Source organism: Sinohyriopsis cumingii, chromosome 17 (assembly GCF_028554795.1).
Source record: "Sinohyriopsis cumingii isolate HCF-2022 chromosome 17, ASM2855479v2, whole genome shotgun sequence".
Classification (NCBI taxonomy): Eukaryota; Metazoa; Mollusca; class Bivalvia; order Unionida; family Unionidae; genus Sinohyriopsis; species Sinohyriopsis cumingii.
In genome coordinates, this window is record NC_142977.1 from 54,455,156 (window position 1) to 54,481,632 (window position 26,477).

A 26,477-nucleotide genomic window follows, 5' to 3' on the forward strand; every position below is an offset into this window, starting at 1 on the left:
CTGAAATGTTTCAGTCTGGTTTTGTGATACGGCCATTCATATCAGTGCTGAAACACATATTTTGCAAAACCTCATTGTCACTGGTAATGTTTAGCAGGCAGGTGGTCACTCACAATCATGCATTTTCATTGCAAAATCAATCTGTGCACAACAATTCTGGTGATAAAAGAAAGGTGGCAACTCACAGCAGAGACTGCTTAAATTATGTTTCACTGTACCAGTAGTTCAGGTTTTATCCAAAACTAAACTCATTGCAAACAGTCACCCTGTCAGCACTGACCTTGGCAACTACAACAGACATGGCCCTGTCTGAAGCCTGTTCCATCCATTCCTCCATATGATTCAGGAAGTTCAGACGAATCCTGAAATAGGACAAAGGATGATGTATTATAATAAATTATTAAAAACTACAAACAATTTAACAACTTCTGATAACTTATCAATAATACTCTTGGTGGCCTAGGTGTTGTCATTATTAGAGCAGAGGATGCAGCATAACCAAGACCTGTATTTTAACAAGAGAACTTAAGTCTAGACTCAAAACTGAAGTCTGGTCTCAAGGTGGAACATGCTGTACAACCAAATCCATAATTTTAGCAGCATAGCTTAAATCTGGACTTCAAACTTAAGTTCGGACATACTGTTCTTTAGGAGGAGTATGCTGCAGAACCAAGGCATTTATCTCAACAACAGAACTTAAGACTGGACTCAAAACTAACTTTGGACTTGAGTTAGAGTATGCTGCAGAAACAAGACATTGATTTCAACAGAGGAACTTAGGTCTGGACTTAAAACATAAGCTTAGACATAATGGTCTTTAGGTGACAGATGCTGCATAACCAAGGCATTGATTTCAAGTACAGAACTTAAGTCTGGACTGAAAATGTGAGTCTGAACTTTATTGTCTTGAGTAAGAGTGTGCTGCAAGTCAAGAATATTGCAATCTGGCAGGTTAAATCTGGATAAGTCTGGCTTAACCTGATCAATCAAATGTCTTGTGTCTAGACTAAACTTTTAAAAAAAGTGGTGAAATTTAAGCCAGAGGAAAACAATTAAGGTATCTGCCAACTTCCATGAATATTTCATTAGCACAATATCATATCAATTTTTTAACCTGGTAATTTAACTTTGTTAATGAAGATTAAATAATAATGAAATATTTGTCTAAAACAAAACAATTAAGATTCATAAACAGCTAAACTGAATGGCATTGAAATTAAATGAATTATGTATTTTTAAATGAAAATTAAAGGTAGTGAAACCAAAATTTTGACAGTGATTTCAAGTTACGTGACCTCTCTTGTGACTGCAACTATCACGTAAGTCGGGAGTTAGCTATACTTTCATTCAGGTTTGTAACCAGGCATAGATATTAGAAATATTCAGATTCTCTATGTTAGAATAAGGAAGTGATACTAATGGAACAGAGAGACTTGTGGATGTTTCTTAAGGAAATGCTCCGATTCACGTTTTGTCCATTATCATATTGAAATAGCCCTCAGTGGCAACACAGATTTATGACATGTGTAGTTTCCTAATATCTTGCATTGTAATACAATGAAAACATTTAATTTTGTCTCAGCTGAGATTGCATGTCATGCAAGCAAATATTGCTTTTCATATCGTAAGGTAAAATTACCTACATAGATTTATCGCATAAAGCAACAGCTGATCTGAGTCTATGAAGTTTCTAGGAGTAATCTGTAAAACAAAAACAAGAAACTCTGATCTGCTGGCACATTATGCAATGGCAGATCAGGGTCTATGCTGTTTGCAGTTGGATTTGACTTATAAGCAAGTATAAATGGTAGATCAAAGGCAATTTAAATATTTTGTAATAATGAACATACAATTTTTTTATTTCAGAAAGCAGGTCATTATCGATATCGATGCTAGTAATATAGTCAGGTTTTTCTTCTTCCCCTGCATCAACTTCTGTCATGAAGGCACCTCCTTCTAGTTGACTCTTCCCGGCCTTGGACTTTTCACGTGATTTTTCCTGCGCCAGATGCTCTCCAGCCTCAACCAACACATAAAATGTTGTCCCTTTCTGCGTGGACAGAATCTCTGTCACTGCTGATTGGAGGTCTTTGGCCTGTTGAAATGAAAAAGATGTGGATGAGAAATGCTGCTTAAACTAAAAATATCCAGGAAAAAGATGACAACTTGACATAAAAATAAAGCTAAGCAATATTCTGCACAAATTTCAAAAACATGCATCATGTAATGGCTTTTGCTGCAGTAATGCTATTTGTGCATAAATTTAAAAGAGTTTAAGGCATATTCATTACATAAGTGAACCACTGCTCCGGTGGCCTAGTGGTTAGAGCATCTGCCTCAGATGTGAGAGGTTGTGGGTTCGATCTCTGGCCAAGTCATACCAAAGACTTATAAAAATGGCACTAACAGCTGCCTCCCTTGGCGCGCAGCATTAAAAGGTTAATGTTAGGACTGATCAGCCTGGTGTCAGAATAATGTGACTGGGTGGGACATCATGCTACATGTCTGCAACATGATGCCCCAGTGCTAGACATCACTATAAGCTGCCACACTGCAGACATTGTAGCAATATGACTGAAAATAGTTAAAACTACATTTAAAATCCAAATCACAAACACGCATATAAGTGGACAAGTATTACAGCAGAGCATAAAATTCATATGCTTGTTGCCATGACTACCTGATGCTTGTGACATTTATGCTGAACATCAAACCTGTTCTACCTTCAAAGAAATCAGAACACTACTCAGATGACAAAGTTGCAGAAGAACAAAAACTATTGCTCCATTCTCTTATGCTGTCACACTGCACCATTTGATTGAAAGTAGTTGTCAAGGCAGTTTTCAATGATGTCAAATGATATCCAAGAGTTTTCAAAGAGAATGCCAAGGATAATTTCATTGACCTTAAAGGTGGAATGGACTGGGTCCAAATATTATCATGCTTTTTTTACAGAGAAGACCAAGTATATTCTAAATGACCTTAAAGGTGGAATGGACTGGACCCAAATATTAAAATGTTTGCTGTCAGAGAATGCCAAGGATAATCTAATGGACCTTAAAGGTGGAATGGACTGGGTCCTAAAATTATCATGCCTCAAGCTCAGACTGGACTTAAAAATTGGATATCTGACCAATTTACCATAAAATTACTATGAACATTTGGCTAAACATACAAAACCAGATCTAGGTGAAAATGAATAGTTGCTGATAAAAATGAAACTAGTCAACCCAGCTAACAAAAATGTATTTTTGTAATATAATTGTAATATAATTATCACCTTACGTATACAGCATAAAACTATTGTTCTTGACACCACTGTAAATAATGAGGGAAAAACATATAGATAGCATACGGCTGTCCCTTCAATGAAAAATTAACTCATGGTCAATCACATGAAACTGTTTCATCTACCTTTCATCAAGATATATCTTTAGAAAAAGGTCCCAAGTGTAGGTAAAATAAGGTCCTAGATATTAGGAGTATAAAAAACCAAATGTTGACAATAAAGACACTTAAGTCTGCACATCAGATCACAGTGACCTAATTTTCAATGGAAGAATCACTTTTGTCAAGCTGCAGCTACATGCCATCTGTCATGAGTGCAGGTAAATAGGTTCAAAGATATTGTGTGTAAAAAAACAGCTGTAAACACAAAAGTCACTCATGCATACAAATCAGGTCACAGTGGCCAAGTTTTGGTATGAAAGAGATATTCTTTGTGAGATGTATCAACATACCAAGTATAGAAAATAAGGTTCAGGACATTTAAATAACAAAAATGAATGATCTCACAAAGCCACTGAATATTGGTGGAACACTGCAGACTCTGCTGGTGAGGTATAAGATGAGTATATTTACAATATACCAATCCATAGGAAGCTAGTGACAAGCAATCTCATGTACCCAAATCAGCCAAAGACTCGAGCCCACACAAAGGAGAAATGGCAGTGATTAGCAAAGGTAAGTGCCTTACACCACTCAGCCAAACAGAGCCCTAAACTCAGCCAAATAGGCCCCAAACTCAGCCAAACTGGCCCCAAACTCAGCCAAACAGAGCCCCAAACTCAGCCAAACTGGTCCCAAACTCAGCCAAACAGGGCCCCAAAAGATATGTGTTTGTATAACACATATGCTGCTGTTACAGACCAAAAGTGATGAAAGTTTTTTTAATTATAATGATAAGAACTATAATGACCTGAAAATCTAATCAGGTCATTTGTATATGGATATGTACTAATATGCAAATAAATTTGCTTATGTTAAGAAAACTTTAAACAATAAATCAGATATCCCTACTATAAGTATAATTTATACATGCTTAATAGTCAAGTCTAACAGCAAACTGCACAGATTCCAATCAGCCATCGCATAATATGCCTGCAGATCTGGGTCAATGCAGTTAGAGGTAATCAGTAGAACAATCAGCACAGACCCTGATCGGCCAATGCATCATGCTACAACAGATCAGGGTAAATGCTGTTTGAAGTAGAACTTAATTAATATGCAAGTATATACTGTAGTGGCAGCATAGATAAAAAACCAATTCAAATAAAATGACCCAGCAAAGTGAGATCATTTCAAAATGATCATTTGAACATGTGATATATGTGATTTAAAAACATTGATTCAAATAAAAGTAATTGAGCAAAAAAATATATCCTCACTAAAAATGGACCCTGAATTAAAAGCTGCCCCAAGGATGGGGTTTGAACATTTGCTGGGTAAGTTTTCATTCTAGATCCATTTTAAAGATTGATCATTAGCATTAGATGCTTTTGCAAATAACTTTACTATAAACTGATAAATTAAAAAAAAGACCTTGAATTATTATTTTTTAAATCTGAATTTCCACAGCAATTTATGAAGACTTATTTAACAAATATAATCAATTAACTAGGGTGTCTCACTGCTGTTTTCACTCAAGAACATAATGCAAATTAATGATTATGAAATATTGCAATGTTTAAATAAACAACATATTGAGTTTTTGCCACTGATTATGAAGACATTTTAGCCAAATGAATCAATTTACTTATAAAAAGAAAAAGAAACAAATCTTTTCTAGTCATATAATGAAGAGTTTCCTAGAACATGTAGGTGAAGTACTACAACAAATCTCCATGCCATCTAGTGTCAGTCAGGATTTACCTAATGTCACACAGTGTAAGTACTACAACAAATCTCCATGCCATCTAGCTTCAGTGAGGATTTACCTAATGTCACACAGTGTAAGTACTACAACAAATCTCCATGCCATCTAGCATCAATCAGGATTTACCTAATGTCACACAGTGTAAGTACTACAACAAATATCCATGCCATCTAGTGTCAGTCAGGATTTGCCTAATGTCACACTGTGTAAGTACTACAACAAATCTCCATGCCATCTAGCCTCAGTCAGGATTTACCTAATGTCACACAGTGTAAGTACTACAAGAAGTCTCCATGCCATCTAGCATCAGTCAGGATTTACCTAACGTCCCGCAGTGTAAGTACTACAACAAATCTCCATGCCATCTAGGGTCAGTCAGGATTTACCTAATGTCACACAGTGCAAGTACTACAACAAACCTTCATGCCATCTAGGGTCAGTCAGGATTTACCTAATGTCACACAGTGTAAGTACTACAACAAATCTCCATGCCATCTAGCCTCAGTCAGGATTTACCTAATGTCACACAGTGTAAGTACTACAACAAATCTCCATGCCATCTGGGTCAGTCAGGATTTACCTGATGTCACACAGTGTAAGTACTACAGCAAATCTCCATGCCATCTGGCATCAATCAGGATTTACCTAATGTCACACAGTGTAAGTAGCTGTAATCTCTAGATCTTGTCTTTCAACAGGTTTTTTATTTAACATGCTAAATTTGAGTCAAACATGTATGCTGAAAATTTATAAGTGATACATGTAAATCAATAAAGCACTCTACAAACTATTAATTCTCTACTGCTATTTTAGATTTACTTTTATTAATATGCAAAACAAGGACTAACTCATTCAAGTGTTTTGCTACCATTTTCTTGAGACTTGAAAATAATAAAAGGTAAAATATAAGTTATAATTTTCATCCCATTTTTCTAATATGAAAATCTACAAACCCTTCACAAGAAAAAAGTTCTCAAAAGTAGAAAAAGCAAGAGTCCCAAGTGGGCCTGATACTTTCTACATGACTTGCATAACAGGAGACCATTCATTCAGCAGGATAATTACAAAACTGTATCCCAAATTTTATACTGTGTTATGTAGATTTTACCAACTGTACAACCTGTCTTGAAAGACCACCCCTTCCGCAAAAAATAATGGTCTCTCAAGACAGGTGGTCTCTCATAACAGATAATAACACTATATAGCCAATAAATATGTTCAAGGAGAACCTGGTCTCTCAAGACAGGTGGCCTTTCATAGCAGTGGTCTCAAAGACAGGTTTTCCTGTAATGGTCTCTCAAGACAGGTGGTCTCTTGTGATAGGTAATAACACTATATAACCAATAAGTCTGTGCAAGGAGAACCTGGTCTCTCAAGGCAGGTGGTCTTTCACAGCAGTGGTCTCATAAGACAGGTTTTACTGCATATCAAACACAAATTATCTCTAAAGATACAGAGTAGAAATATGATTAGTATGCACTGACTTTCCTTATAATCTAAGTCATCCATGAGCTTGATGATAAAAAAAAAAAACTGACATTTAAAATATACTGCATCAAGAGTGATAACAAGTTCAGCCAATTAGATGACAGATGACCTCATTAATGCATGCAGATCCTTGCTTAATTTTAAAGCAGTCCATGATTTTGAAGATGTCAGTCCCTATCACAATTTTTATAAAAACTGTATTGGAATCATGGCTTCCCAAGTGGTAATAAGGTTTTTCAATCACATGCAAGATCACCTCATAAACTGGCATGGTTCTTGCCCATTACTGAAACTGTCCTAGATCTTAATACTAAAGTAAATATTCCAAGTGTGGTCAAAACTAGGTGTCCAGTGTGATAACAACCTCAACCAATCAGATGCATCATTGCATCTTTAATCAGAACATAACAGAACAGAAAGTTTATTAAGTACTTGAAGCATATCCAGACCATAATACATAACATAATAAACAGAGTACAATACATTGTGTGCCATAAACTGTATAGTAAAATACACTTGTTTGCAAGTTAATACTGATACATTTTGACAGCTCATCTCTTAGTTTAAAAGCAAAATACAAAAAGTTTACCGCTCTGGTGGCCTAGTGCTTAGAGTCTCTGCCCCGGATGCAGGAGATGATGGGTTCAAACCCCAGCTGAGTCATACCAAAGACTTATAAAAATGGCATTAACAGCTGCCTCGCTAAGCGCTCAGCATTAAGAGGTTAGTGTTAGGACTGGTCGGCCTGGTGTCAGGATAATGTGACTGGGTGGGACTGAAGGGCTGATACAACACATCTTGTCAAGGTATTTCTGTCTTAAAATGGTAAAATTACACATGCATACAAAATGATACACATCGCCAATACACTTGATATTTTCATTAAGACATAATTTGCAAACTCTTTGATCTCTTTCAATTATAGTGTCTTCCTCATTCAATCATAAATCATGTACATCAAAAAGATGCAAATGCTTTTCTGAAAATGAAAGATAGATCTAATGTAAATATTTCTCAGTATCCAACAATGACTTTCTTGACTACAATAATCATAATTTCTACAAATGCCTATTTCACTTAACAAGATCTGTAATGAGGCATCAAAGAGACATTGTCTGAACACAGAAAATTATTTCTGTCACCCATATTTCTTGTGCTAGCCATGCATAATCAAAACCATGACAGAATAAAACATTTTGAACTTTGCTGGCTCATAAGTTTTTGCCTGCATCATCCACTGTTTTTAACATAATATAAAAATGAAATATATATCTGATTGTCGGCATATGTATAATTGTTGTCCAGTACTTTACACATCCAAATATATAAGATGTACTCAAAGGGTATCATCCACAATCACCAAGATTAACATAATTATTCACCATAACATCAAATATCTTAAATATATCCTGTACATGTAATCTTCCAAATATACGTTGATACCTGAAAATTCTAGATACTGCTTTCAATGCTTATGATGCCAACATGTCTTTTGCCTTAGTCCAGCTCAACCTTGATGTCTAAAACAACCCGATATATTAACAAAATGACACTGCTTCAATAGGTTTGCCTCTATAAAACCAACACTCATAATTCCTCAGAAAGTCACCATTTTGAAAGACAATTACGTTTGTTTTTCTTAAATAAATTTTCACTCCTGCTCAACACAGAATTCATCTGTGGGATTAATTTGTTGCTAGAATAACCATACAGTTTTAGTCTAGTCAGCCACATAATCTGCATACAGTAAGGCAAAACTGTCTGTTATATGCTGTGAAGAAATGACCCCTCTTGTCTTGTCTTGGCATCCGTCCATCTATGGGAGACCATGGCGTAGCTCCAAAGTAAGCTTTTGTCTATCCTTCTTTCTTGTTTTATTCTTCTCTCTTCCTCTGCGTTTTGAACTCCCTGCCTGACAGCTAGGCACCAGCTGGAACAGTTGTTTGCACAGCTCTCCCAGTCATTGACATTGATGTTTGCCGTCTTCATATCCTTCTTGCAAACATCTTTGTAGCACAGATGTGGTCGTCCAGTTGGTCATGCACCTTCTGCTAACTCCCCATATAACAGGTCCTTGGGGATGCAACCTGGGTCCATTCTTTTGACATGGCCAAGCCAGCGAAGGCGCCTCTCGCTGAGAATGGAGAACATGCTGTTCATGTTGGCGCATTCTAGAACCTCTGTGTTGGGTACTTTGTCCTGCCACTGGATGTGCAGAATGCGCTGCAGACATCTCAAGTGGAAGCTGTTGAGTTTCCTCTCGTGTCTTGCATAGGTGGTCCATGTTTCGCTGCTGTAGAGAAGTGAGCTGAGTACGCAGGCTTGGTAGACACGCAGTTTGGTCTTCTCTGTGAGGTTGGGGTTGTTCCAGACTCTCTGGTTAAGTCTGGCCATCACTGCTGCTGCCTTGGCAATCCTGCCATTCACCTCAGATTCAATGGAGAGTGAGCTGGAGATGGTAGACCCGAACAATGTGAAGTTCTCGACAACTTCCAAGTTGTACCCATCGATGGTGACAGAGGGAGGGGTGTCTGCGTCCTGCGCCATGACGTTCATTTTCTTCAAACTGATGGTCAGTCCAAATTCCTTACAAGCATGGGAGAGGCGGCATACCAGCTGCTGCAGTCCATCTTCCTTGCATGATGTCAAGGCTGCATCATCGGCGAAGAGCAATTCACAGATGAGTACCTCTGTGACTTTAGTCTTAGCACGGAGATGGGCGATGTTGAACAGCTTGCCGTCAGCCCTGGTATGGATGTACACTCCCTCGCTGCAGTCCTTGAATGCGCACTGGAGAAGCATGGAGAAGAAGATGACAAAGAGCGTCGGCGTAAGGACACAGCCTTGTTTGACTCCACTGATGACTGGAAATGCTTCAGATGTTGCGCCATTGAAGCACACTGTGCTGTGCATGTTCTCGTGGAACGACATGATGACAGCAAGCAGACGTGGGGGGCAGCCGATCTTCTGCAGGAGTCTGAAGGGTCCACTCCAACTAACCAGGTCAATGCCTTCGTCAGGTCTATGAAGGCAATGTAGGGGGCATCTGCTGCTCGAGACACTTCTCCTGTAGCTGATGTAGTGAGAAGATCATGTCTACAGTTGACCTGCCAGCTTGAAATCCACACTGAGACTCTGGGTAGACGCAGGAGGCTAGGATCTGCAAGCGCGCCAAGGCAACACGGGCGGAAGCCTTTCCAACGATGCTGAGGAGGGAGATGCCCCGATAGTTGTTGCAGTCGCTATGGTCTCCTTTGTTTTTGTACAAAGTGATGATGTTGGCGTCACACATGTCCTGTGGGATGTATCCCTGTTCCCAGCAAAGGCAGAGCAGTGTGTGTAGGGGCTGGAGCAATGCTGGTTTTCTGCTCTTGAGGACTTCAGGCAGAATGCCGTCGCTTCCAGGAGCCTTCCCACAGGCAAGGCAATCAATGGCTTTTCCGAGCTCTTCCAGGGTGGGCTGTGTTTCTAGCTCCTCCATGACAGGCAGGTCTGGAATGGCGTCCAGGGCAGTTCCAGTGACATTGTTTTGGGTTGCATATAGCTCGAGATAGTGCTCAACCCATCGCTGCAGTTGTTTCCCCTGGTCTGTGATGACTTCACCCGTCTTGGACTTGAGGGGGGCGGTCTTGTAGCTGGGGGGGCCTGTCGCCTTTTTGATACCCTCATACATTCCTCTTGTATCCCCGGTGTCAGCAGCTGTCTGTATACTGTTGCAAAGGTTCAGCCAGTAGGTGTTGGCACAGCGGCGGTCGGTCTTCTGGGCATTATTCCTTGCAATCCTGAGGGCTTGTAGTGTTCTGGGGCTAGGTGCAGCCTTGTATGCCAGGAGCGCTTTCCTCTTTGCCTCAGTCACGGGCTCCATCTCCTCCCAGTTTGCCTCATATCAGTCGACATTCTTTTGCTCCCTCTTCCTGTAAGCTGTGATGGCTGAATTGTACACAGAGTCACGGATATGGGACCACTTGGAGTCAATGGTGTCATCAGGTGTCACTTTGGTGAGGGTATCCTTCAGCTTGCTGATGAACTGCTGTGTTTTCTCTGGGTTGCTTGCACAGCAGGTGTTGATGCGTGGGTGACCCTTCTTCTTGGCATCGTGCAGCTTCTTGGGTAATATTCGCACCTTGCTGGCCACGAGGGAATGGTCCGTGTCACAATCGGCACTGTGGTAGCTGCGGGTGAGGAGGACACTGGCCAGCTCTGCGTGCCTGGTGATGACGAGGTCTAGCTGGTGCCAGTGGCGTGAACGTGGGTGTCTCCATGACACCTGGTGGATCTCCTTGCATTTGAAGAAAGTGTTGGTCACACATAGGCTGTGGGAGCAGCACATCTCCAGCAGTCGCTGACCATTCTCGTTGATCTTGCCCCTTCTGTAAAAGCCAAGACAGGTGGACCAGGCCTCATGGTCAGCTCCCACTCTAGCATTGAAGTCTCCTAGTAAGTAAAGGCTTTCATTGTTGGGGATACTGGTTATTGCCTGATCCAGAGCCTCATAAAACTTGTCTTTCTCCTCATAGGTGGAGCAGAGGGTTGGGGCGTACACGCTGAAGATGTTGACCGGGCCTAACGATGTTGACAGCCGGAGGGCAAGGATTCTCTCAGTACCTGATGATGAAGGTTCTATGAAGGTGATTAGTGTGTTCTTTACGGCAAAGCCTACACCATGCTGCCTAGGTTCATTCGAGGGCTTCCCCTGCCAAAAGAACATGTAATTGGCTTCCCTGATTGTGCCGCTGTCAGCCAGTCGGGTCTCCTGGAGGCAGGCAATGTCAATGTTCAGTTGGGAGAGTTCTCTGTCAATGATGGCAGTCTTACGTGCATCGTCAATCTGCTGTAGGTCAGCGGTCAATCCAGGACACATGGTCCTGATGTTCCAGGTTGCAAAACGAAGAGTTGGAGTCTTCTTATTTCTTCTTTTAGTCTTTCCTGGTGCAGAGTTTTGTGGCCCACTTGTCAAGATGGTTCTCTAAGCTCCATGCACCCAGTGAAGCAGGCAGGCCATGGCAGGCAGCACCTTACTGACTGGGGGCTGCCCAGCTTGAGGCGGGCGGTAGCTGTCCAGTGAGACCTGATGATCTCTCCCACCGTCAGAAGTAACCCCTGGCACCAAGCTCTATGCCAATCGAGCTTTGACTTAGAACCGGTAAACTGCTACTTCTAGTGTTGTGCCGACGCCATACGACGACGCTGGAGTGTCCTCTCCAGTGGAGCTATGAAGCCTGGGCAGGATGGTATGGAGAATCAGCTGTTGTCCATGCAGCAGATCCCCCCTCTCCATGCAGCTGGTGTGCCCAAGGGAACGATGAATGCCGATACAGCTTGGCCCCTATCACACCTAGTTCATAACTTCTGAACTAAATCGTCAGTAAAAAGCAAAGAGAACTGGGTTTATAACACATCCTTGTCTTGCTCCTACACTGCAATTTAAATATCTGGTTAATCCATCTGGTGTTCATACACAGATTTTCAAATAAGAATACACATTTTTTTAAATTTGTAAAATATTTCCATCAATACCTTTCTGTAAAAGAGAAAACCATAGTTTATTATAATTTTTTCCCGTAAAAATCAATAAATAAACAGCAAACACTACTGTCAGATTTACATACAGTGTATATACTTCTGAACAATTGTGTGCAAACTGAATATATTAACACAACAATTTTGCCATGACTAGTAGAGAAAACACTACTAGTTTTACAATGACAACAATTTGCCATGACTAGTACAGAAAACACCATATTTTTACACTGACAACAGTTTACAATGACTAGTAGAGAAAACTATAGATTTTACACTGACAACAATTTGCCATGACTAGTACAGAAAACACTAATGGTTTTACACTGGCAACAATTTGCCATGACTAGTAGAGAAAATACTATAGGTTTTACACTGACAACAATTTGCCATGACTAGTAGAGAAAATACTATAGGTTTTACACTGACAACAATTTGCCATGACTAGTAGAGAAAACACCATACAGGTCGAACACTGATAAGAATCTGATATGCACAACAAGCTACACTGTACATACTAGTGATTGCATATAATTTTATAAGGACAGATAATCTGCATTTAAGAGAAACTACTCCTTTTTATTCATGCATGTATTTTTATTGCTAATCTTCATAGATCTTTACATCTATCTTATTATAATAAACTGTACATTTTATATATATAATTTAATAAAATTCTAATTTTAAGACAATCATATTTCTGAATTCAAATGTTAACTATATATTCTATGAACAATAAAAAATATTCATTCATTTATGATTCATATTTATTATTTCTGTGTTATATATTAATATTATATTACTTTTAATATTATCTATTTATTGTTCTTTTTAGCCATTTTCAAAATCTATAAATTCTATGCACAGAATCTTAACTGTTATTAATTCTTTCAATTTAATCAGTGCAATGGCTTCTATTTATGACAAATAACACACACAAAAAATAAACAGCTAGAAAAACTTAGTGGATAGCCATCACAAATCCTTGCCGATCTTTTGCATTTAAATAGAACCTAACGAAAACCTCAGCATAACAAATGTTATTTTTAAAAAGTTACAAAATGTCACCATAATTCAAATTTGCATACATCTGACATTTGAGGGAGGTAGCTATATATACCCATATGTATCAGGGAAAATGCCCAATAAAATCTGATATGACTCCAATTGTTAAAGCTATGTTAAAAAAAAAATATCCCCCTCCCCAATCCAAAATCCCAGTGAAGTTCCACCCAACAGTTTATAAGGAGACAGGGTAGTGGACGTGCAGACAGACTGACAAAGGGAACAGAATATTTCCAATATTAAAGTATGGAGGTGAAGAAATATAAAACAGGCATGACAAGATTCAAACATAAAATACACTAATGGTGACATTTCCTGGCAAGTTAGCACTCAGGATAATAACAGTTATTGCTCAATATAGATATCAAATACATATGATCATTGCCTTAGGCAAACTGAAATTAGCACAACAAATTTACTGTAATTAAATACCTTTGCAGTGAAGCAAGGTAAGAACACCTTACTTCAACATTTGCTATCATTAACTGTTCACATGACAGACCAACTTTCAAAAAATTGACCTGGAACTGCTGTCAGATAATGGACAGGCAGATCAGGGTCTACAGTGCTTGTTTGAAATCACAATTAGAGCAAACAGTGAACCAACAGACCTGGATCTGCTACCAGATAATGGACTGGTAGATCAGGGTGTACAATGCCTGCTTGAAATAACAAATTAGAACAAACAATGAATTCAACAGAACTGAATCTACTGTCAGATAATGCATTGGCAGATCATGATTAGCAACTGAAAATCACAATTACAAAAAACACTGAATTAAAACCTTGATTTTGCCGAGACTGTGATACAGACAGATTTGGCTCAACACTTATTTGCAGTTGGGCATGGCAGAACAAACAAAAAAAATTCTTTTTCTACCTAACTAGTAGCAGCAAACCAGTAAATATGTCAATCTTCGGCTGAAAATTTCCATGCCCGGCTGAGCACTTGAAAAACCTGTTTGGGCTGACTAAAATAGATCAATTGTTGGCAAGTGCAAGCACTGTGAGATTATTCATTGGGTCTGTTCTCAAACATAGGACAGGTCTTACCTTGATTAGTGTGGTTAGCACAGGCAGTGCTTGTCTGTTCTCTTGGAGACATAAAACATGTTATGTGCAAATGACAGGACAACATTAGATCCAATATTTGTAATGGAAATCTGACTTTCCTATGGAAATCTATGACAGTCAGGGCAACATCCTATAAAGGTAAGTACAGGAATGGAATAAACGCACTTCTATTGCATAGATAAAATCAATGTCCCAGTACCTAGCAATGTTAATTACAAATCTCAAATATTCTTTCATATGGTAATACTTTGATATGATAGCTCTGGATAATATGTGTTAATGCTGAGCAAAAACAAAGGTAACTATTAGCATCTCACACATTCTGACCCAGGTGTTAAAGAGGTGAAAGAGAGGAAACTGGTATAAATAATGTACAGGTAAAATTAATATCCATTGTACCTAAGATTGCAGGGAAAGATCCAGAATGGGTGAAGCCCAAGAGCAAGTTATCTTTACAGTCAGATGGTGAAAACTATGCCCTTTATAAGCTTAAAGTGTGATTTTAGGAGCTTCACCCACAGGCTCCCATCTGGGGTTCCAACCAAAATATCCCTTAATATATACTTGTTTACCCAACCTTTCAAAAATACCTCTGGATCACCTTTGGTTTTTAAGTTCTCTTACACATAATTCCTGTTGTAAGAACATGACTTGGCTGTAACTATTATTCTGTGCCAAATTTTAAGCACGATTAATTATTCCTATGGACATCTAGTTAATTAAGAAATCTGTGTTATACATGTGAGTAAAAGAATAGAAGAAATCAATGGTGATTTTTTTTCTACAAAGATAATCAATATCCATAGTGTATTAGTGTGTGAGTGGTTTTAGTAACAAGTTTTGTAACTTGCAATTGGATGTTGTTGTTGATTTGGTGTTGTACACACAGCAACACAATTTAGTAACTCTTACATAGTACTGAGGCAATTGGAAAAAAGTGCCTTGCCCAAGGACACATCAGGTAGTTGACCAATGTTGATCCAATCTGAACCGGGACCTTTTCAGTCAATAAGCAACTGTGCCTCCCTTGGGATTAGAGTTTAATATGACTGTGTCACATTATTCCACTGAACTTAGACACAAAGACACAGTGATCCCATTAAAGAGTGCTATCAAAACTCACTTATTTTGACTGCAAGAACAAACTTAAAGACCTAATAATGTCTCCTACCTTAAATATTCTCAGCATGTTTTTTTTATGTTTTCTAATTTCATGGTGTTTGTTTTTGTAATCATATCATTATATGTTTTTTTATCTTATAGGTGTTGTCTAATGTTGTAAAGCGCTTAGAGCTTCTAAAGATTAGGCGCTTTACAAAGTCCTCATTATTATTATTATTATTATTATTATTATTATCATTATTCTATGCAAACTTCATATGTATGTATGTATGCATGTATGTATGTATGTATGTATGTATTTATGTATGTATGTAGGTGTGGGGAGGGGGTAGGTAGGTAGGTAGGTCGGTCAGTCTAACAACTGATGGAAGGCCAACACAATCATTGCTATATAATGCCAATTAAAAGTAAAGTTTAAAAAATGCAAAGATAAAAGTTTACAACAAAACATAAGAAAGATAAAGCTTTCCCAATAAATGTTCATGTATAATGCAAGCAAAAATAAAAGCTAACATGTTAAAATCTGTAAAAGGTATATAAATTAAATGACAAAGGTAATAAATACAATACTTTTCAAAAAACAGTCTATTTTTTTAATAAACTACATCCCCTTAAAAAGTCAGATATTTTTACTTCATTAAAATTTCCTGAATTCACATCAAAGCACTGATTATAGCCATACACACTTTGCTTCAAACCTACTTTACTGTACATTAAGTACCATGTATACTCCCTTATAACTTTAGTCCAACTGCAAGGCAAGATATACCCTGATCTTCCATTGAAAACTATGCCAGCGGATCATGGTATATGTTGTTTGTTCAACTGATTATTCATAACAAATTGCATAGACCCAGTTCTGCTCTGACATTATGAGATGGCAGATCCGGGTCAGTGCACTTAGGCTCAACTTATAAGAAGGTTACAGTAAAATTAACTCGTGGTAGTGCTTTAAAATATGGTGGATCTAATACAACAAAAAGTGTTTGTTAAGTGTAGGGCAACTAGTAATAACAGAAACTGTGAATTCAAAGCTGTGTTCTTACCTACACAACTCAGACACCTACACACTGATACTTAGATTTATGCAGGCATCTCATTTTAAAAATTACTTTATATACCTGCTTATAAGTTAAGCCAACTGAGAAAAGCATAGACCCTGATGTGCTGTCATGTTTCTTGCTCAAAAAGTTTATAGAATACAGTACCTGGCCTTATATGCCTTGAAAACTTCAACATCCATTATGTCAATTCTTATCAAATACTTTTGATATATAGTATATTTACATACACTTATACATATAACATAATATATATATGCTATTCAGTACCCATATCATTAACACATACAGACATGTATACAATTTCTTTCAAGATAATTGCACAGACATGCTTGATTTCATATAGATCAATGTGATTTGTTTTAATAGCCCACCAGCTATATTTCAAAGCTAATTATGGCAATCAAAGAATGGTGGCTTTAGGGTCCTAAAAATGTGACTGTTACCAAGTACTACACTATGATTTCAGCTGCATTTTTGCTATCAGCAAAAATCTTTTATCATCAAATGTTTTATACACCTTTTGCCTCTATTTCACTGGTTATCCCCAGGGATCAGTTTCTATACAAATATTTTTTTTTTAATTAAAAAACCCACTCTCATAGCCATTACAAATGTGAGGTAAGGTTTCAGTCCATCAACTCAGTATGCCTTCTACATCCATTTAACACATTAGGTTCTGATGATGGCACAGGATGTTATTAAATTGTTATTACCTTCTCCCTTGGTGACTGTTTGCCTACAGTGTTATATGGAGCATGATAGTGCTCTCACTTTTAGCACAGGCGCCATTGTTAATCTTACCTAGGTAGGTCAGTTTGGACATTTATTTGGTTTTTTAATTAAAGCATATATGTGTAGTAACATAACAATCCAGTATCTTTTAAGTTACTGGTCCAAACTGTATCTAAATTTGGAACCTAACTGAAATCAATGCAGCTAAATCTCTGCTCAGTAACTTCATTTTGAAAAGTCTAGAAATACAAAAAGTCTTGAATATTTAAATAAGAGATCCACAGTCATCTTTATCTGAGAGGTCTATTATACTGAAGTAAACTTCACACTTCAGATGTTATTGTAGGACAGAGCATGTCCTAGGTATATTTGCCACATTCTGACTGTAACTTTTATCCTGTGACTTTTTGTCAATTTAACCTTCAGATATACAGCATAAAGGAATAAATACAAGTTGTAACAAGAAATCCATCTCTCTCTCTCTCTCTCTAGATATATATAAATATATATATATATATATATATATATATATATATATATATATATATATATATATATATATATATATATATATATATATATATATATATATATATATATATAAATAATGATGACTATTCTTGAGTGTTTTATCTTAAGAACTAACACCTACTTTCTACAAAACAAGAATGTTCATACATAGTTATCCCCGGTGACCTTCCCAAGCATTGATTTACCTAAGTAAATCCATATCTGAACAGTTAAAGCCAGCTTGAAACCAGTTTTGTATCTCTACAATGTATATAACACTATCTTACACTTCCTACCCTCTGCTTTAAAATATATGACCAGACCACTGGTTTATTTGCACACTGTGTATATGCTTTATTAATATTACAGATAAGTTGAAATCTGTTGTTTTCACCAAATGGGCTTTGAAAATCAATACAATAAATTAAGGTTTATCATATATAACATACAGTGACAAACCAATTTAAGAAAGCTCTACTGTTGACTGACTTGTAATACAGTCTTGAGCAATAAAATATAATTTCAATTACTGCCATAACTAATGATCTCTTTGCATCAAACAGAAATATATTAAATATGTTGAGAACACTTAATTTTTTTCAAATAATGTACCCCACAATAACATCTCAGATATATCATGGTAAACTTCATATAATGTATCTCCATTAAAAGGTGATATATCTTATATATATATATATATATATATATATATATATATATATATATATATATATATATATATATATATATATATATATATATATATATATAAAAGTACATTTCATACAATGTATGCCCATCAAATGGTGATATCATATATATCATGGTATACTTCCGATAATGTAACCCTATTAAAAGGAGACATTATTTATATATATATATATATATATATATATATATATATATATATATATATATATATATATATATATATATATATATATATATATATATATATATGTGTGTGTGTGTGTGTGTGTGTGTGTGTGTATGCTTTTAAGATTCCCTTGAACAGCATTACAGCAAGGAACACCTTGTTTTAGAGTAATATTTAATTGTGTCTCTGGCTGGCAATGAATGTAAGAAATAAAACATGGTTCATCTAGTCCATCGTGTGTTGAAGTTGGCAGATGAATGAATGAATTAAACTTTTAGGGTGTGTCCCATTTCAAAGATTTTATTATACCTGACAAAATTCCCGTGTATTCAAAGTAATTTGCCCATGACAAAGATTCAATGACAGTACATACTTGCTATGGTACTGTAAACCTTTTAGTTTTATCAGTCATCCATATATATTTATCACAGACAGTGCAAGCAAAGGAAATGTGATCAGCTGTGGAAAAGATGTACTGTATACTGTATACTTGCTTACAAGACAAATACAACTGAAAACTGCACAGACTCACATCTGCCATCACATCAGGGTCCATGCAGTTTGCAAGGAGTAATCTGTAGAACAAACACCATGGATTGCATTATGCAACAGCAGATCAGGGTCTATGTTGTTTGCAGTTGGACTTGAATTGTATGCAAGTATCAATGGTAGACTGCTTGAAGCAATAGGCAGTACATATTTTATTATAACTGTACTGGTGTTCACAACTATAGTAAATCATGCCTTGAAGGTATGAGTGAAGACAATAAAGCAAAAGTTAATTAAATACAAATTATCACTGATTTGTCTCAATATGGAGAATAATAATAAAGTAAACACCCCCACACCAATTAATAATTAAGCACATATCAATGATTTACTTAGACAAGGGTCTCATTATAATATAATTTAACCAGAATCCGTGACAATACCCATATTATAAAAGTGACAGTGTTATACCAAGACACTTTATAATGGGATCCATGGTCATACTCATATTACAACAGTGGCAGTGTCAAACTGAGACATTTTATAATGGGATCCATAGCAACACCCATATTATAATAGTGACAGTGTTATACTGAGATGCTTTATAATAGGATCCATGGCAACACCCATATGATAACAGTGACAGTGTTATAATGAGACACTTTATAATGGGATCCATGGTCATACTGATATTGTAAAAGTGACTTTGTTGTACTGAGACACTTTGTAAAGGTATCCATGACCATACCCATATTATAACCATGACTGTTATACTGAGACACTTTATAATGGGATCCATGACAAAAGTAGACCGTGCAGTATTTGTGTCATAAAGCTCACAAAATGGTACATAACATTATCAAGTTTGTTAAGAATGTATTTTTAAATCATTTCATCATAACATTCATTTCAAATATTAATACAAACCAGCTGCCTTCATGTGAACATTATGTTAGTGTATAATTTTGTTAGGAAAAAAAATGATTTTTAAACAAAGTAGAAACATAACCAACTGTGAAAACTGACTGTTAAAAGTTGCTATCATTTTCCTTGCAAATAAGAAAGTGATGCTTATCCTTCATTGTTAGAACAGGCCAGGACTTAAGTTGTCTTCTCCTAACTGCCCTTGTCTTCCGCTAACTGCCCTTGGAAACTGCTGTCATTTAATTTATTTTGTTGCATATCAATTTTTGAGGTTTTTTTTAGGTTTTGCAAAATTTACATTTTTGTTAGTACTTAAATGTGTAGATAGAGAATGTCAATGACCTGCTGACTTTACAGAGGGGAAATTATTTGCATAGTCTCTAAATTGATTGTTTTTAGAACCGTGACATCCATGATATTTAGCATCCCAATGTATTAAAGTAAATTTACACAAATCATGACATCCATGATAATTAGCATCTCAATGTATTAAAGTGAATTTACACAGATCATGAAATCCATGACAATTAGCATCCCAATGTAATAAAGTGAATTTACACAAATCATGAAATCCAAGATAATTAACATCCCAATGTATTAAAGTAAATTTACACAAATTATGAAATCCATGACAATCAGCATCCCAATGTATTTAGTGAATTTACACAAATTATGAAATCCATGACAATTAGCATCCCAGTGTATTAAAGTCCATGACAATTAGCATCCCAGTGTATTAAGGTGAATTTACACAAATCATGAAATCCATGACAATTAGCATCCCAATGTATTAAAGTTAATTTACACAAAGCAGGAAGTCCATGACAATCAGCATCCCAAGTTATCGAAGTTAATTTACCAAATTATGAAATCTATGACAATTAGCATCGCTGTGTATATAAATGAATTATTGAAATCATGAAATCTATGTAAATTGGCACCCAACATACAAAATATAAATTAACAGAAAGCATGAAATCTCTACAAAGTGGCATCCAATATACAAGTATCAATTTACAGCAATCACAAAGTCTACAAAAGTCTGTATCCAATATATAAAAGTGAATTTCCATTTAGTTCAACAACATTCTGTTTTGTTTGAAAATATTCCCTTTGTTATTAACTTTACAGTGAATATAGTTATGGAAAATAACCAGTGATATAATTTCTGCTTATTATCTTTTTCAGGTTGAGCTCATGTCTAAATAATGCAACCAAGAAGTAAAAGGCACAAGTTGAGCAGTTGAGAGGAGATCTAACATAATTATTGTAGCTGATGAATATTTGAAAATTTTAGTAGTGATGTCTTCAAGCTGAGTGGTGCCGACTTACGTTAGAAAATGATGACCTCATTCAGTGATCTTCATATTACATTAGAGCATGATATTGATGAGCAGTATCAATACCAACCCGGAGAGGTACTGAGGGGAGAAATTCACATAACCACTGTCCGCAACACCACCATTCATGTAATTAATATTACCATATTAGGAGAGGGAAATGTTGCATGGGATGACCCACATCAAGGCACTTTTACCACTCGCGAAGTTTACATGAATGCAACAAACGCAGTGTTAGATGAAAACCATTCGAAGAAACCAATGAATTTGGAGACAGGTAATTATCATTTTCCTTTTGAGTACAGGCTGGGAGAAAATATTCCCTCATCATTTATTGGAAAATATGGCAGCGTGACCTATATTCTAAAAGCAACAGTTCAAGGGGAGAAAACTTCAGATACAATTATAGCTACAGAACCTTTCTTAGTGCTACGAAGGATTTCACTGCCTGACTCAGTATTAAATCCTGTGACTGACAGTGCAGAGAAAAGATATTGGAAGCTGTGTTCAACTGGAAAAATTAAAGCCGTAATAGATATGAACAAGACAGGAGTTGCACCTGGCGAAGACCTTTTAGTAAATGCTCAAGTAGCTAATAAAAGTCCAGTTAGAATAACTGCCATTCAAGCAGCAATTATTATGGACACTGATTATCATGCTCAAAATGAGGTGCTAAACTTTCGCCAAATCGTCAATAAACGTAGAGATGAATATGAGCTGACGAATGGTGATGGACGTCGCTGGCAAAATGTTCGAATTTCTATTCCTCCATACATTCCTGAATCAAATTTGGAGTATTCAGACATCATAAATCTAAAATACATTTTCCAATTTAGAGTGGAAACATCTGGTGGGAGTGAGATCAAGATTGAGATACCCTTGTTAATTGGTGCTCATTCAACAGGGTTACCACTGCGAAATGGAAACCATCGCAATATCAATACACGCTGGACCATAGGTGGGGAACATGGGATGCCTGAGTTTGAGCATTCCCCAGATTATTCCAGCTATGAATCTGAGTGGCATGGTGGAGTACCAGAGCTACGAAAACCTGATGTTAAAGTGAACAACCCTCTGTTTTTGGATCAAAACAGAGGTGGACCTATCGGCAATCCATACCAGTTGGAAGAAGTAATGGAAAATACAAAATTATGATGAAATTCACCCCTAGAAGTCAATGTGATGACGAGTGTTTTCATTTACTTTACTAACAATCTATATACTTACTTTTAAGTTGTGTTCAACTGGAAACAACAGAGGCCCTGATCTGCCATCATATACTGTTCTGGCAGATCAGGATCAATGTTATCATTCTACTGATTACTCCTAACAAGTGCACAAACCCAGATATACCAGTACATTATATGATGGCAAATCTGGATCTACACAGTTTGCCATAGGACTTGACTTATAAATGAGTATAGAGGGTAAATATGCAACCCACTGCCTGAAATTCTTTGTCAACAACTGCATTATATATATATATCATATGGAACACATTACATATTCATACAAGACGTGTTCATGGAACAAAGACGCTATACATGGTCTGAAAGGACATAAATGCACAGTCTAACGTAATGGATTGATGGACAAAGGTTTGGTTTGGTGCTTTATGGCACAGCAGCACAAGTAGGTTATTTAGTGCCGAGACAATTAGAGTAAAGTGACTTGCCATCGACACACACCGTGGTGGCTGACCCAGGCTACCCCCAATGGTAGGATTCAAACTCGAACCCTTTTGATGGACAAAGGAATCAATATATTCATACCAGTGCCATGTAAGGCATTAAAAAAAACTGTTGTCAGAATACAAGTACAAATATTCAGCAAAATATTATGTGACAAACGATTGTAGTTCAAGTACTCTATCAAATGTTTTTAAAGAGAAAAGACCTAAATTACCAGTGGATCATGTGTTGCATCTCTTGTGACAAATAAAACCTTTATCAGTAAGGGACAAAATAAGAAAAATGCTTTTAATTTCCTAATACAAAGTAAACATTCTTAATTTAGTTTAAACAAATATGTATTCTACATTAAAAACCTCCTTACATGTATATCTATTTGTAAACTGTCTTTTTATATCAACTGTTGAAGCTGCTCTTTTATTAAAAAAATTGTCTGGTTAATGATGAAAGATCTTTCCAATTTTGTTTCCACATTTCACATATCTTTGACAAAAGCTTTCAGCAAGCTATTATGTGTTTCAAACAAAATTAAGCTGGTATCCTGGTATCCAGTTTCATGAATATTCCACATGTTACAAATATTTATCCGATGATATACTCAAGGAGCCAACTCAGTTAAGTTTGAAATAATTTAATTTGTGGGTGTTTAATCACTAGATAAAACTCAATAAAATTAAACATTTAAAGTTCCTAAACTTTTTTCAAAGCGGCAAATTGTCATATCTTTAAAGTTAGGCCTTGTCATAGGAGATTTACCACCTATACTCACTGCATGGACCCAAATCTGCCATCACACAGTGCCAGCAGATCTGGGTCTATGCAGTTTGTTAGGAGCAAACAGGTAACCAAACAACATGGACCTTAATCTGCCAGTACATTATGTGATGGCAGGACAGAGTCTATGTTGTTTGCAGTTGAATTTCACTTATGACTGAGCCTATATGGTACTGTAAACCAGCTAAAATGTAGTCATCTTTAACACATAGGAAAGACAAGTTAGCCAAGGATGTCACATAATTCACACTTTAATTAACTGTGAATTTATTTATTTTCATGGGTAAATATTTATGTGGTTTTGTGATAAATTACATTCTTTTTTGTACTTTTAAATTCAAGTATTGGGGAAAGGATTTCTAGTTTGTGTTTTCACAGAAGGATAATTTGTCATTGGCTTTTTTTGATGACTGTTGCAACCATGAAATGTAAAAAATCGGTATATGAAAAAATCTGTGAATTCACCATATTTATCCAATGATAAGACTATAGTTGTTCATCCCCATTTTAACAAAATTCTGGCAATTATATATACAAAGGATATATTGTTTTGATGATAAATCAAACATTTTGCCAAAACAGTTATTAAGGATATGTGTTTAGATGATAAATCTATCACCCTACCACATTTTAACATTTGCTAAGGACTTGTTTTATGATGATAACTCATCCCAAACATTTTTGACAAATTCATTAGTGTGGGCCCCATGGTCTTATCATGGGAGAAATACTGCACTTGTATAGCTGAAACAAAAATCAATAAGAATTGTATAATATAGAACTAGAGCTCTGCTTTATTGTTCTGTACTTTGTTATAACACAATTATGTATTTAACATAGGACCACCATGAATCCAATGACCAAAATGATAACAATGTATAACAATATGTGTTGCAAGAAAATAATGTGAAACTCAGTCTCATAGTTTTATTTTCTTTTCAAAACACTATTATTTAAAACAAATCTGATAGTTTCTGCTATACCACGGTTCCGTCTATCATGCTATTATCAATATATCGAATTTCCATACTCATCCCAATTCTCAATATTTTGTGGTTCTTTACATGTCATGATTTTCAATATAACATGATTTGGTACATAATGTGAGAGCTAGTTATGGACCCCAACTACCACTTTAGAGTATAACAAGTGAGAGCCGACATAGACTGTCTATTGCTAGTTCCCTGCCTCACGAACAGAACTCCTGAACCAGAGATCATAAAATCTTTGAGCTTGAGTTTCAGCTTGGGATTTTGTTTCAGCCAATCACAGATGACTTTATATCTAAAAGGTCACTTTTGATTGGTTGAAACTGAAAACACAATCTAAAACTCATCCAATGGACAAAATTATGTTTATAAAATGATCTACAGCTGTACATACATGTGTATGACATAACATAGGTAAATCACAGTAACCTAAAAATGTCAAAGGAGAACAATTCTGTTACTGAGCAAAGATCATACTGTAAAATCCGGACACTCTAAAAGTACTCTCTGAATGATATCAAGACCGACTTGAATAAAGTTTACAAATTTAATTCTCTGTCATATCTAAAAATATTGAGGTATTTTTAATGCTTTAAAGATGGTCATAAATCCATATGGAAGAGTGTCTTCTGTGATTGGTGAGTGGAAAATGGCTCCTGTGAAGGATGTGATGTGATGTGTTTTGGATTCTTAATGTAGCTTTAACAATTTTTCAGTCATATCACTAAGAATTATCTGCAATGTGGCAGTTTATAGTGACGTATAGCACTGGGACATCATGCCACAGACATGTAGCATGATGTCCCACCCAATCACATTATCCTGACACCAGGCCGACCAGTCCTAACACTAACCAAGACTTAATGCTGAGCGCCAAGCGAGACAACTGTTAGTACCATTTTTGTAAGTCTTTGGTATGACTCGACCGGGGATCGAACCCACGACCTCCTGCATCCAAGATGGATGCTTTAACCACTATGCCACCAGAGTGGTCTGCTGTGAAGGAAGCAATTGATGAAGATGCTCAATACACAGTAGACTAAGCTGTTATCATGGGCATGAATTCATCAGCCACTTTTTGTGTATGAAGCTCTTAAAGTTATTGTACAAGATGGGTCACCCATTTAATGATGTCTGATCAAAATAGGAAATATGAAAAGAGTGACGAGAAATGTTTGAATAAGATTGGAACATGGAATTATTGCTTTTAACCTGACTGAAGAGAAAATAATATAGACTGGAACAAAGAAAATGAGCAGAGACCAAAAATCCCTCAACATTGTCAGTCTGTCAAGACAGTTTTAGACTCATTATAATCTTTTTATGCAAAAGAACTGGTCATCCAGGTACTTTTGCCTCACACTGCTAGTGTCACTGGACATTTGCATGCCTCCAAAGTGTTGCCAAAAGTTGTGAAGCAATACCAAATCACCTGTCCATGCATCAGTACCCATGATATTGACCTACTACATGACAATGCACTGGTGTATAAATCTGCCATTGTAACAGACTTCCTGAAGGAGTACAGCATCTTCACTCTGCAGCATCTTCCATGATCCATATTGCCCTAATTTACCTCCAAACAATTTTGGGCAAAATTTTCATTTTCATACCAATGATTTAAAAGCCAACATAATGTTGGAAATGCAGTTTTCCAGCATAT

The 26,477-nt window shown here is 36.5% G+C and overlaps 2 protein-coding genes across 7 annotated transcripts in view; one reads left to right on the forward strand and one right to left on the reverse strand.

Annotated features, from left to right (window-relative positions):
- Positions 1-26,477, reverse strand: part of LOC149778776 (coiled-coil domain-containing protein 180-like) — a 135,407-nt gene that overhangs the window by 63,749 nt on the left and 45,181 nt on the right. For all 6 annotated transcript variants that reach the window (XM_089939537.1, XM_089939534.1, XM_089939539.1 and 3 more), the window contains 2 exons: positions 1,851-2,095; positions 281-362 (listed from right to left, as the gene is read on the reverse strand). In XM_089939537.1, the coding sequence (XP_089795663.1) occupies positions 281-362; positions 1,851-2,095 (327 nt within the window). The remainder of the gene's footprint in view (positions 1-280; positions 363-1,850; positions 2,096-26,477) is intronic.
- LOC149778777 (arrestin domain-containing protein 1-like) lies at positions 14,210-24,742 on the forward strand. The gene is made up of 2 exons (XM_089939540.1): positions 14,210-14,440; positions 21,209-24,742. The coding sequence occupies exon 2, from the start codon at positions 21,361-21,363 to the stop codon at positions 22,513-22,515; it is 1,155 nt and encodes a 384-aa protein (XP_089795666.1). The 5' UTR covers positions 14,210-14,440; positions 21,209-21,360; the 3' UTR covers positions 22,516-24,742.

Excerpts from the sequence above, each read along its gene's own strand:
- LOC149778777 (XM_089939540.1), top strand. The coding sequence starts at position 21,361 with ATGATGACCTCATTCAGTGATCTTCATATTACATTAGAGCATGATATT.